This window comes from Botryllus schlosseri, chromosome 3 (assembly GCF_051294905.1).
Source record: "Botryllus schlosseri isolate E-star chromosome 3, Bs_hap1, whole genome shotgun sequence".
Lineage (NCBI taxonomy): Eukaryota > Metazoa > Chordata > Ascidiacea > Stolidobranchia > Styelidae > Botryllus > Botryllus schlosseri.
In genome coordinates, this window is record NC_137238.1 from 6,484,631 (window position 1) to 6,497,669 (window position 13,039).

General features: G+C 39.5%; 1 protein-coding gene across 1 annotated transcript; it reads right to left on the reverse strand.

Annotated features, from left to right (window-relative positions):
• Positions 1–277: 277 nt before the first annotated feature.
• LOC145435681 (uncharacterized) lies at positions 278–1,238 on the reverse strand. Its single transcript, XM_080312980.1, has 2 exons — positions 945–1,238; positions 278–888 (listed from the first exon to the last, which is right to left on the reverse strand). Exons 1-2 carry the CDS (start codon positions 1,198–1,200, stop codon positions 782–784), a joined length of 363 nt encoding a protein of 120 aa, XP_080169106.1. The 5' UTR covers positions 1,201–1,238; the 3' UTR covers positions 278–781.
• Positions 1,239–13,039: the final 11,801 nt, after the last annotated feature.

A 13,039-nucleotide genomic window follows, 5' to 3' on the forward strand; every position in this document is an offset into this window, starting at 1 on the left:
TGTATAGAACTCTGATCTTGGTGGACACTTTTGGCATTCTTGAAATTGGATGTAAATTTCACCGACTTGTTACTAGTGGTAACCAGAGTGGAACAACATCGTCGGGTGGTTATAATGGTACCTATAACCATGGAAGTATTTCCTGCCAAAAATCTCAACATTTGTAAGAGATATGCTGGAAAATATAAGAATATTTCAATCTTCTCAGAATTGTTCACCTCTGGCCAGCGGGCCATATCTTTGACACCCCTGCTTTACATTATAGTAAACCCCACAGTGATAGCAGTAGCAATTGTCAAATTGGTTAAGAAATACCATGGCTTATACAATTCCAACAATAACAAAAAAGCAAAGACTTTCAACAGCATCATGATTGAAACAAGAGGTTTGGAAGTATAGAAAATGGTGCTATAAGAGCATATTGTTCATTGTTTTTTCAAGCTATCTCGCAAACATTTGGAAAATTTGGAAGACTTTTTCTGCTTCTCATGCAATGCAAACTTCGCAAAATTGTGAGAACAGATGTTATTCAAGTGGTGTTTCATTGCCTTGTCCATGACATCCTCAACCTCATTTCGGTCTGAACCAGATGGAAGTGATACAGTGTGAATCAATTTGTTATAGAATGGATCGCATTGAATTGCCTCAAGTACCCAGAAAAATTTATCTTTTTCATGGGTTTTGCCATTTCTTTACTGTGGATAACATAAAAGCGGAGAACCATGTCATGAGACTGTTCTGACGCGGGCTCTTCAATCCACCGTCTTTCTTCTGCTCCACTTTAATGAGGTTTCCCGATGGTGCTGCAGTTGTTAGGCACGTGGCATGCTTCGTTGGCTTGCTTAGAAATGGCTCCCAAAAGCATTCCACCAATATATTCAAGTATGTCTAAAAACACGTCAAAGTTTTTCCATGGAAAGGCAAAGTATAGGCTATTCACTTACCAGATTCCTTGCTGTTGACTCCTTTAATCTCTGTGATTGGATGCTGCTCTTTACCGCAGACGAGAGAATCAAAAATTTTCAGAAGTAATGCTGAAGCTGGCAATTGTGGCAAACCCAGAAACTTGTTAGCTTGATGGCAGATATTAGAATAATGTTGATAAAATCCGTCAACACAAAGTTTACAATATTCAGAATGGAGTTTTTCCACCAATGGAACAGCTTTGGTCAAGTCTAGTTCCTCAATGATGGGGTGCATTCAAAGTATTTTTTTTGCTATAAGCCCTCTTCAAAACAGCAATTATACAGCATCCTCAGATATATTCCAACTACTGGTGAGAACTTCATGATTTTTGAAACGTTTCTTCAAAGCTTTCACAGTGGGAATTGGGAAAGGATGCTTCGCATTCCTCACAAAACACACCTTTCCAGTTATTAAGTCCTTCGAAACATTCTTCAATTTCCATTTAGTTAGTCCATCGCAGTCATCCCCAAAGGCCAACGTGATGCGCCCGAATAGGGCATGATACCGACTTCTATCAGTTCTATGCGTGACGAAGTATGATCTAATTATGGCGAAAAATATAACAGAGGCTACACGGTATTATTCGCTAGTCGTAACGATTCACCATCGCTACCTAAATGTTGAACTGTCTAACTAAATCCGACGCAGCTTCAAGAAATACACGACGAATCGCCTTGAACGCCATTGAAACTAGCACTGAGCGATCCTGTTTTGGGTGCAGCCATCTGACCGTGACCATTCTGCCGGCTAACAATGGGAGAACAATCGAGTCGTCACTCCAGTCATACTCTATAGTCTCATTCTACTATGCATGGACAGGATCCAAGCTTGAAATATACTTGATACCGTGGCCATTGATAGTTTATACAGAATACTGATTTCCTCAAAATCTTTGCTCAACGGTCTCAACTTCATCAAGGTCAAAAACAACTGTTCCTCACCGCTCAAACAGTGAAATTGACTGGCTGTCTCCTCTGCGGCAGACTTCTCAATAACAGAAAATGAGCGTAACCATAATCATCCAATCCAGTATAATAATACATTGCACGGGCATCTCCTTTGAAGTTTTCAATTGAGAAGTGATTTATAATAGTACCGGTACGCTCTATGGAAACTGCTTGCACCTGGCAAGCTCCATCGCATTTACTACTAACGCCAGTGCAATCAAAAAAGTCCCTTGTATCACTGACCGTCTCTTCTCCAGCTCTATTCTGGTGCTGACATTCATCCTCGACTGTCAAATCAACATTTAAAATGCTTCTCCGAACCCTTCTCTCTGTTCTAGCAGATAGTAGCTTATTAGCTATGCTAAATTGAAAAATGGACGGGACGGCATTTTTTTTCAACTTTCCATAACGGCGCTTGCTGACCGATTAAGGTTGCTGCACGTAATCGTCATCCGTAAAATGGCTGCTACAAACGCGGTCACGGTCCAAGTTAGGTCTCCAAAGACCGCCTTTATCACCCTTTCTCCTGAGAGCTACTGGCCACTTTAACTGTAACTCCATGTCAATGGGAAACATGTGACCCGTGGATGTACTATTACATCTTGGGACACAGCAGTAATGGGGCATACCTCCTTTTACAGCTTATCTATATCAGTAAAGACGCGTTACGGGAATAGTCAAATGCTTCGAGCAAGTTCCATTATAGAGCAGAGGTCTCAAACACGCGGGTCGCATGCATTTTGTGCGGCCCGCAACAGCATTTTGGAATTTCAAGTATTCGACAATATCCAGTGCCACTGTCTTTTTTAGATATAGGAACTTGAAGTTCACCCTAAAACTACTATAAAGACCTGAAATCTCAACAGACTACACTATCACATCACTTTTAACAGCTACCACGCGGTAGAAGATCAGCTATTACGTCACATTTCTAGTTAGTGATGATAAAACATGACCCGTTGATGATTCGTGACTGAAAATTGTGATTTGGTTTTGTGCGATCTTTCGTAAAATTACTCGATTTCGGATTGGCTGGGTGATTAAATAAAAATGACTCGAGTTGAGTCGCATCAAACGTTAAAATCATAGAAGGACTTGCGACTTGGAACGGTGACTTGGCAATCCCACGGATGCCAAAATCTATGAAACTGTCATGGGGAATAGTAATATATCAAAAGGTCGTACCTGGCGTTGCGTATGGTATAAGTCTACTCAGAAAATGTAGAAGTACGGCCTACCTTGTTACTGACCACCTCAGGAATTATTACGCATCTCGAGAGCATAAATTAATGAATGCCATCTACTATTTTGAAACTATTTTGCAAATGACAAATCATTACCGGACTCACGCCGATTGAGACCGAAAGCAGAAGTAATAGGCTCCTCCTCTTTCACATGCACCAACACATCGAAAACCTTTGGTAAAACCATTGCAGCACCCAATTGTGGTAAGCTACTCGAATGGTGGAACTGATTTTATCAAGCAGTTGGCTGACTAACATGCAGTCCTCCGTATGGAGATCCCTCTATGATCATCCATGTTGCTGTCGGGAGTTGGATGATAATGGGTTTTGGCGTGTTTCCAAGCTCTTTTATTGTGGGAAAGGTGGCAGAACATGCTGCACACGAAGCTCCTCTCCGGTCATCCAAGCCTTCGAATAAGTATATAATTTCTTCCGTCATTCCCTTGCAATCCTCCCATATCATTTCTTCATCCATACCAATCAGTCCACCAGACTATAGACATATAAAAGTAACAAAATGACAGCGCAGTACTCACCTACGGGCTACTTACCGTACACAGTTTTAATTCGCAACTGAACATCGGTCCCTACGTTCTAGAGCTGGGGTGGGCAAACTACGGCCCGCGGGCCGCATGCGGCCCGCAACACCGTTCTGTGCGGCCCGCGAGAGTCTAAAGAAACTTCTAAAAAATATTGATAAAATTCGTTCTAAAAAATCGAATTAATGCAGGGACTTGATGAAACTTTTTCTCAGTATATGTCATCATGATAATTCTAAGGCAGTGGTTCTGAAAGTGGGGTCGCGCCCCCTTGGGGGCGTGAAAGCATTTGAAGGGTGGTGCGAAGCTGAGCTCAACTGAAAAAATTTTTCGCGCTTGCGTTGATTGCAGAAGATGGTAGTTGATTGCAGAAGATGGTGATGGAGGGAGTGTTGTTGTTTGCGTCTTTGTCTTGGTGTCAGAAGATGTGGCATCGATATCCGAGATGGCAAGAATCTTTAAAAAGTACAACAGTAAATGGTGCGAAACTGTCACTATCATGGCAGATAAAGATTTTACAGAGCGTCACGTCTTTAAAGCAGATTTCCCGGATGCCAAAATTTTGATATGTTTATTTCATGTGCTGAGGACATTTCATGTGTTGAGGACATTCCGAAGAGCATTGACTTGCGATAAAATGGGAATCACTGCTTCAGAAAGAAGTTATATTTTGAATATTGTACAAGATATGGCGTATGCAAGGTCTTACTTGCATTACGAAGAATTATATCAAAAACTGATTGACAGTGGATTGGGAAATGTCGTGTCATACTTCAACAAAAACTGGCATGACATCAAGGAAGAGTGGGTGTATGTCTATAAAAATACTGGTGTGACCTTTCAAAATCAAACAAACAATAGAGTTGAGTGCATCAACCAAAAATTGAAGGCTATTATTACCAAGTACTCTAGTTTGCAGCAGTCTTTTCACAATTTAATGCTTGTCATCATGAAGTCTCTGCGTACAGAACAATTCCATCGATCCATTTCAATTCTGCAAAAGGTACCTGTACTGCCATTTGAGGTGGGTAGTACAGAGCACCAGTACGGACAGATCCTCACACCATATGCTCTTGAAAAGGTCCTCACTCAGCTCAAAACCCCAACAAAACAGAATGGAGAAGTTCAACCGTCTGCGCACGACTGCAAGTGCGCTTTCCGCCAGTCAATGAAATTACCAGTCAGAAACACATGGTAAATATGAAATATACAATAAATAAATTCATGACACTGAGACATTTTTCAGATACTGGGATAGTCAATTTTTGCTACAATGTGCAACGGATGTCAACAACGGCACAACAGGTGTCTTTTGTTCTGTGACTGTGCTTGATATTTATTTGTATCCGCCTCGGTCCTTGCAGGTGACAGCCATACTGTGGAAGATACGGCGTACAGTTCTGAGCAGAGAAAGACTGTCCTCATTGTTGAGATGACTGGTTTGTTATCATTTCACCTTGGAAGTTTAGGCTTTTACCACATATTTTGTCTTTCACCAGGTACAGAAAAAATGTCTTCAAGTAATGAATCAACTGATCACAGTGATCAGTCAAGAAACCTTGAACCAGCAATAGACACTTCCATTTGCACATCGGGTGGACTCATTTCACCGCTATGATTCGTTTTTTTAGTAATATCTGGTGAGCCTACAACTACTACTAAATTATTCGAAACAATGTACTGATTCAGTGATCAGCCGATCTATTTTGCCGGTTGTAACAAAATAAAGATTTGGTTTATGTTTTAAATTGCAGAAAACAACACACCAGCAGTGTCTGGATTTGTCAAGCAAAACATCAAACCCTCGGAACAGTTTATTGGTTGTTTGGCTAAATGAATTGAAATTTGAGCTCGCGAAATTATAGAACTCTTTCATCTTGGTGTTCCAGATCTTACCAACATAACTCTTCCACCACAAATGAAAAAACGAGGTCGTCCAAAAGGCCTTGAGCAAACTGCGGTGGCTCTTCGAAAGAAAAAGAAATCAGACGGGCCGGTTAGATTTTCAAAGAAGCACCCTAAAGACATGCAGCAATGTAAGTTCTCTTCTATAGCATCAATTTACATAAGTAAATGTCGAATAATACACCGGTCAGATAAACTTCGTGATATTGACGAACTCATGCGTGCGATATATATATAAGCCGCAGTAAACTACACTTTCGCACAATACTAAAAGAACTTGAAATAGCATAAATATGTAATTTCGTTTGTATGTGCTATCAATTAGCGAGTCCACGATCTCCCTTGAATACATGTTCTGCAATATGAGCTCTTATTACAACGAATCAGAATTTTTCGATCACTACGTTTCGTGACCGATGATGGTGTTCAGATGAATAAAAACATTTCTGGAGATCACGTGTCGCTATCCAGGCGATTCTCGTTAATTGGAGGCACTGATAATATGAATCGCCGAATTGCAAATGGCTATGAAATATTCGTCCGGCATTTCAAAACGACATTTAATAACAGGAGAAAATTACTGTAAAGATTTTTTCAGAAGTGAGTATATTCCCCACCAGAAATTCCGAAATTCCCCACCGGTGGGGAATTCCCCACCGTTTGGGAACCACTGCCCTAGAATGAACTGTAACCACTAATTCAGCCTTGATCAATAGATAAGAAAATGCCCGTCTAATTTCCATGTGGCTCTTGCCACAAACCATGCAAGTCAAATCAGCCTTTCATTTGCTGTGACTACTGGACTCATTTGAAGTGCACCAAACTGACAACACCGCAATTCAATCATATCGGAACTACTGATGAGTATTATCATTGCTGCCAATGCCTAAACTCGGAGTTACCATTTTCATCACTTGACAAGATGCAACTAACAAGGGAATTATCTTTTGTCAAAAAGTTATCTAGCTCTGACTTACCTAAGGGATTCTCTAATTATTATAGTATAGAAGAATTTAATGCTCCTACTGATGATAGCCCTTATATTACAATGCTACATGCTAATGTAAGATCACTTTCTAAAAACAGTGGCTCCGTCACTTCGTTAATTTCTGAGTTTTCTAGACATCCTGACATACTCGCCATAAGTGAAACGAGATTATCTACTGTCCTTTCTTTTGACGTCCATATTGATGGATATACAATTTATACATTTATCAAGGCAAATTCTGCCACAGTAGTGGGTGGAGTGGGGTTCTATATTAGGAACAATGTCCAATTCCACATCACTTCAGAGTTTGGCCTGAATCTTCAAGGCTGCGAAGACCTGTGGATTGAAATAACTTTGGTGAAAAACAAAAAGAGAGAAAACATCATAATAGGTGCAATTTACAGACACCCTCACCAATCGATGGCTCAATTCATAGATGCAATGGAAAATTGCTTCGAGAAGTTGACCCTACAACAAAAAACTTTTTACCTGTTGGGAGACTTCAACATAGACCTCCTTAAATCAGATAACAAATATTATGTGGATCTGTCCAACCTAATATCATGTTTCTCGTGTCTTTCAATAATTAAAGATCCAACTAGAATAACTCATAACTCACAGACAGTAATTGACCTCATATTCACCAACAATCAGGTCGAGCACCAATCCAGAATATTATTAAGCGATATATCTGATCACTTACCAACTTTCTGCAAAATCATGAATGCTTCAGTAGGAGTGAAACACAAAATAGCCCTACCTACACTCGAAACTATAGAAATCTCTCGGAGGACAACTTCTCGAATGAACTTTTTGATGCAATAAATGACCTTGAAGTCGAAAGTAGAACTCAAACTGATGATATAAACAATAACTTTTCATCTCTAATTAATACCATCAACTCCCTAATGGAAAAACATGCACCTCTCCGCAAAAAAAAACTCGCAGGGAGATGAGATACGAACATAAACCATGGCTGACCTCTGCAATCCGAATCTCAATAGCGACTCGACGCAAACTCTACAAGAGTCATTTTCTTTCCGGTGTGGATAGCAAAGTGGAATTGTATAAAAATTACACAAATATATTAACCAAGTCGAAGAGCAACTATTACAAGGATCAATTTTATAAGAACCAAGTTGATCAAACAAAAACATGGGGGCTCTTTAATAAACTTTTTAAATCAACTAAACAAAACAAATTTCCAACTAAAATCAGCATAGACAATAGAACCGTAACGTCTGAAATGATGTGAACTTTCTAACGCCATGCAAATCTGTTTTCAATCGCAAACTATACTCAACCAGTTCTTGTTCGTATTCGTAGGTAGCTCTCCGCAGACTTGAAGAGGAAAGGCAGAGACGTGACGAGGATACAAAATGTAAAATATGTTTTGGTGACAAAACAGATGTAGTGCTTGTGCCCTGCGGACACATGTGCTGCTGCAGGAAGTGCACAGAAGCGATAAGATTTTGCCCTCTTTGCCGGGTCCGAATTGAGAAGGCTATAAAGGTGTATCAATAAAAATATCAGCGGCGCCAGTCGCAGTTGCAGATTACAGTTCAGGACTCGGCGTTTTCTCCAGGGAGTGAACTTGTGTGGTATTCATAAATGATGTAGGCTATACAGTACTAAACACAGTAAACAGTCTTTCACTTGGTACCGTAATTGGTAGCACAGCAAAAACTGGGTACAAAAAGTACGATATACTCGCACCTGCTTAGTGCTTAACCACTAAATGCTTACTCCACCATGGAGTAAGACCGAAAGAGGACGTATTGAAAACCTCATATGCATAGACAGGCGCGATTCTCTAATTCTCTTATGGTTTTATGAGTATTTCTAGATTTAAATCTAAATATGGATTTTGAAAAGTGAGTAGCTCTAGTTCTAGCTCCAGTAATGAAAGTGAGTAGTCGGCGTTGATGCTGATTGTCTGCATGTTTGCGGGTTCGATGACGTCACAAAGGATAGGGTTACCATCAGAGTTGGATCAATTGTAATTTGTAATTGTAATTGAATGTAATTGTTTACATTTTTCAATGTAATTGTAATTTAATTGTAATTGAAGCATTTTTATTTTGTGTAATTGTAATTGTAATTTGACAAAAATTTTGCTCAATTACATTAAATTTCTATTGAGACCTGACAAGCACAACATAAAATAATTGACTTATAATGCATTCTCTTTAAATGTCGACAAGGAATTTGGTGGATCCATTCGCGGAAGCCCTTGACTGCGCCCCTGCGGGCGAAGTTTTTTTATTTTTACCGCTATGCTGGCCTCGGCTGCCATTGTATACAATTTTTAGGTTACTAACCAACGGATGGATTCGCAACACGTGACTCACGATTGAATACGCCGAGAAGCGAACTGCTGAGCCGGCTACAAGCAGCAGAATTGATAGTCCCATAGCTGGCGATCCAAGCGTCGAAATTTGATATGTATGGTCCTAATCGAAAGCTAGTGTTGCAGATTCCGCAACAAAAGTATATTTCCAGGCAATGGTACCATCCCAAAATAGTCGTGAAAGTCTGGGAATCGGCATTGTTCTGAACAATCGCTGGGTGTAATTGGTAATTGTTGTGGTCATGCTGCTGCAGCGCTCTCACTTTTCAAAACAGTCGGCCTTAAACGGCTACAGTTACGGCTTACGGCCCTTTGGGGCCCTAGCTATGATTCGGAGTACTTTATGTTGTAGTTTTTGCAGTGGCTTGAGTGCAGTTTTACTGGCAGCCCCCCAACAGAGGATGCCATAGTGTAACTTCGATTGGATTAAGGATTTAAAGAGTATCAGAAGAACCCATGCTGGCATGAAGCGCTTAAGGCTGTAGAACAGGCCGCACTTCGGTGATAATTTAGTTTCTAGGGACTGAATATGACTCTTCCAGGACATGTTCCAGTCCAGTAAAACCCCGAGATATTTGGCATTATCTGTGTTGGAAACGGGCTGACCAGCGGTATTAACGGTTAAATTATTTTTTGAATTTACCGTCAGCAATTGCGATTTCGAGGCGTTTATGCAAAGGTTGTTCTGGGCCGTCCACTCATGGACTTTGGGCATTTGGTCACCAGTCAGGGCATCCAGCTCTGCCGTCGAAGATGCTGAAGAGAGGATGCGCATCTATCCGTGGGTTGGCAATCTACAATACGATTTCAGATCCCGATGCTGCATCGTTACTTCGTCTGGCTAACTAACCAGACCACTGGATATTATATAACGTCTTATCTGACAAAGCACGGTTTTGTTTTTACTCCTCATCCTAATTCCTACGTCCCTCGTTAAGGGGGCACTTCTATTTAAAAATGATTTTTTTAGGTGTTCACGTTTGTAGTCATAAATTCGTAGAGGTAGATGCGAGCCCCATGATTCATACATTGCTGGAAAGGGCAGGAAATTCCCTTTCCAAATATGGTCTTCATGTTGTACCATGAGCATGTACCCCACCGGTACACTTACTCAAAAAATAATGAAAATATTGAACACACGTATTAAAAATCCTAAAAACTCAAAAGTCTTTCAAGATTTTCCTTCAAATATTGCTATAGTAATAGTACACATATATATCTACAAAATGATTGAGGGATTTTCAAAAATAGGTATTCTAACAAAATTTATGATATTTTTTGTCAGCGAACCCTAAATTTTCATTTTTTCCAAATTCTTTCCTCTGTAAAAATTTTTCTGGACAAAATTTTGAGAAAACGCTCAATCATTTTATTATACATACCCTAACCATCATTTGTGCAAAATTTCAGATGAATCGAACAAGCAGGTGCAGAGGAGATACAAATTTTTTGCAGAAAAAGTATATTTTGAGAAAATCGCGTTTGAAAAAATAAAACCACAATAACTTCGAAAAACAAGGATAAGAACACTGATCATGACATCAATGACCATATTAGTTGATTGGCATCACACATTGAACCATATATAACACAACCTGAGCATTAATAGCCGCCAGGCACATAGTCTGATGTGTCTTAGGAGTCTTGAACTCTTTCAATTTTTCACAGCGAAAGAGCGTCGAGATGCAGTCTTTCTTTTTTTGTCCTTCAAACCAGTTTCATTTTTGTGAAGGTGTTCACTGGCAAGTTTAGGCTTTCAAGAACACCCAAGTGCCCACTACATCCAATATTCCAGTTCAGTACGGACGTGGCTACAGCACGTTTTACTGCCATAGTTCATAAGTACCTATTCTTCAGGCACCTTGTCCCTATGGTCACGACGAATGACTCATTTTGGGATTTTGTGAATCCACCAATGCATCTTTCCATTTCAAAGATTCTTCTAAAACTCTAAATTTCCTCGATCTACTCATTCTAGGCAAATTGATAGCTAGAAATGAACACCAATCCAAGACAGTTATCCAGAAACAATAAATAATACCCAATATTGTCAGTCAGCAGTCATTGAATAAAAAGAGATGAAATAGGAAAACACACAACCTCCATCTCGACCATTTCCTTGGTACTGAATCAATGAAGCAGCCAAGTATATGAAAGCATACATGCTAGAACACTTATGTATAAACATACAACAAATACTACCCAATATGGTCAGTTATCAGTCAACAAATCAAATAATAAATGAAAAAAACAGCCTCACCTCGCCTGTTTACTGAGTCTGTGAAGCAGCCAAGTTTATGAAGGCAGACTGGCTAGAACACTCATTTCAAGCTCTACAGGAGAGATTTCGCCAGGTGGCGCTATTTCCACCAGCAAACGCGAATGTTGGATTAGAATGGACACGACTGCAGCAAAAATTGGGCTGTAATTCTTTTTTTTTATAAAATGGTCCCCAAATAAAACTAGTTTTGGATAAGAAGGAGTTGTAATATCATAAAAATAAGGACATATTTGGAAAGAGCGTGAAATTTCCGTTCTAGATCGATGAAGAAAAAAAAAACACAAAAAAATTATTTCTAAATAGAAGTGCCCCCTTAAAAATAATATAATTTCTTTAATTATATACTATATACGCAAATCCAACACGTGCATATATTATAATACTTTTTCAACGACATACTGCACTCTATCCTTAATCCTAATCCATAGGAAATTAGGTAAATAACATTTTACATTTCCAATTACGTGAGCCATAATTACCGAGCATAGAAACACGCTTATATTACGTCACAATGACATCTTACATAGCATACTAAGTACGCACATAAATGCATTTATTACTACACAATCTGAACTAGACTTGAATTGTTGTTAAATACAACGCTACGGTTGTCAAGGAGCACGGTTGAATTTATGATTATTCAATTACATGTTCAACAGCAGCAATTGTAATGTAATTGAAGCATTCAAGGAGTAATTGTAATTTGATATTTTTAGCATGGAGTAATTGTAATGTAATTTAACCTTGCATGAAAGTAATTGTAATTGTAATTGTAATTGAACTGAAATAATGTAATTGATCCAACTCTGGTTACCATATACGGCGACGGCGCGGGGGATGCTAGCGCATTGAGACTATGCAGAAGTTACCATTCCGGTATACCGAGATGCCGTACGACAAGAAGGCGAAAGGATACGGAAGATAATTACAAATACAATTATAAACACAACATCCGTCCAAGTGCCTGATTTCATTCGCTCAGCAGAACCTCACATCATGAAATAGTGTACCTAGCTATATACGACAGTACAGGTACTACGGTATTTGGCGGGTGTTGCCTGCAGTTGACTGCTCGACCGTGAAAATTGACACTTAAGTCTGGTGGTGCGCTGACTTAGATTTGAGTGCCGATCTGGACGCATTTGAGTGTGAGTATACTTTTTGGCGTGAGTTGAGTAACGAAGTCGTTGCTGAGTAGAGAATCGCCACTCAGCAGAGAAATTGGGCTCCACCCTTAGCTCTCATTATTGTTTGTTCACGAGTATTTAGTTACCTGGCTTTTCAAGTGCTAATCGCTCCTTTTTTGCAAATTGTTCGTACTTTGTTCGTCCGTACTTTGCAAATATTGGTAGAAACCTTGCTGACAAACATGTGCCTACCAATAACTACAAGAAATATCTCGATAAACCAAAACAGAACTCTATCTTTGTCCAGCCAGTAGTTGAGAATGAAGTCATCGCGTCATCACTCATTTAAGAATGATACAGCCACAGGCCCATACGATATTCCAGTCTTTATTCTGAAAGAGATCATATATACAATATTACCTATACTCACTAAACTGATCAATAAATGCTTCGAGCTTGGGATCTTCCCAGATATTTTGAAAGTTGCCAGAGTCACGCCTGTTCTGAAGAAAGGCAATCCTAAAGATCTCACCAATTATAGACCAATGTCTATTTGGCCTATTTTTTCTAAAATCATAGAAAAAAATAATACTTAAAAGGCTAACTTGCTTCGTTGAGAAATATAACATAATATCCAGAAAACAATTTGGTTTCAGGGAGCGTCACTCAACCCAGCATGCAGTTATAGATAG

Coding starts and splice junctions, on each gene's coding strand:
- LOC145435681 (XM_080312980.1), bottom strand. CDS start 1,200: ATGCACCCCATCATTGAGGAACTAGACTTGACCAAAGCTGTTCCATTG. Junction 889..944: donor AGTCAACAGCAAGGAATCTG/GTAAGTGAATAG, acceptor ACGTGTTTTTAG/ACATACTTGAATATATTGGT.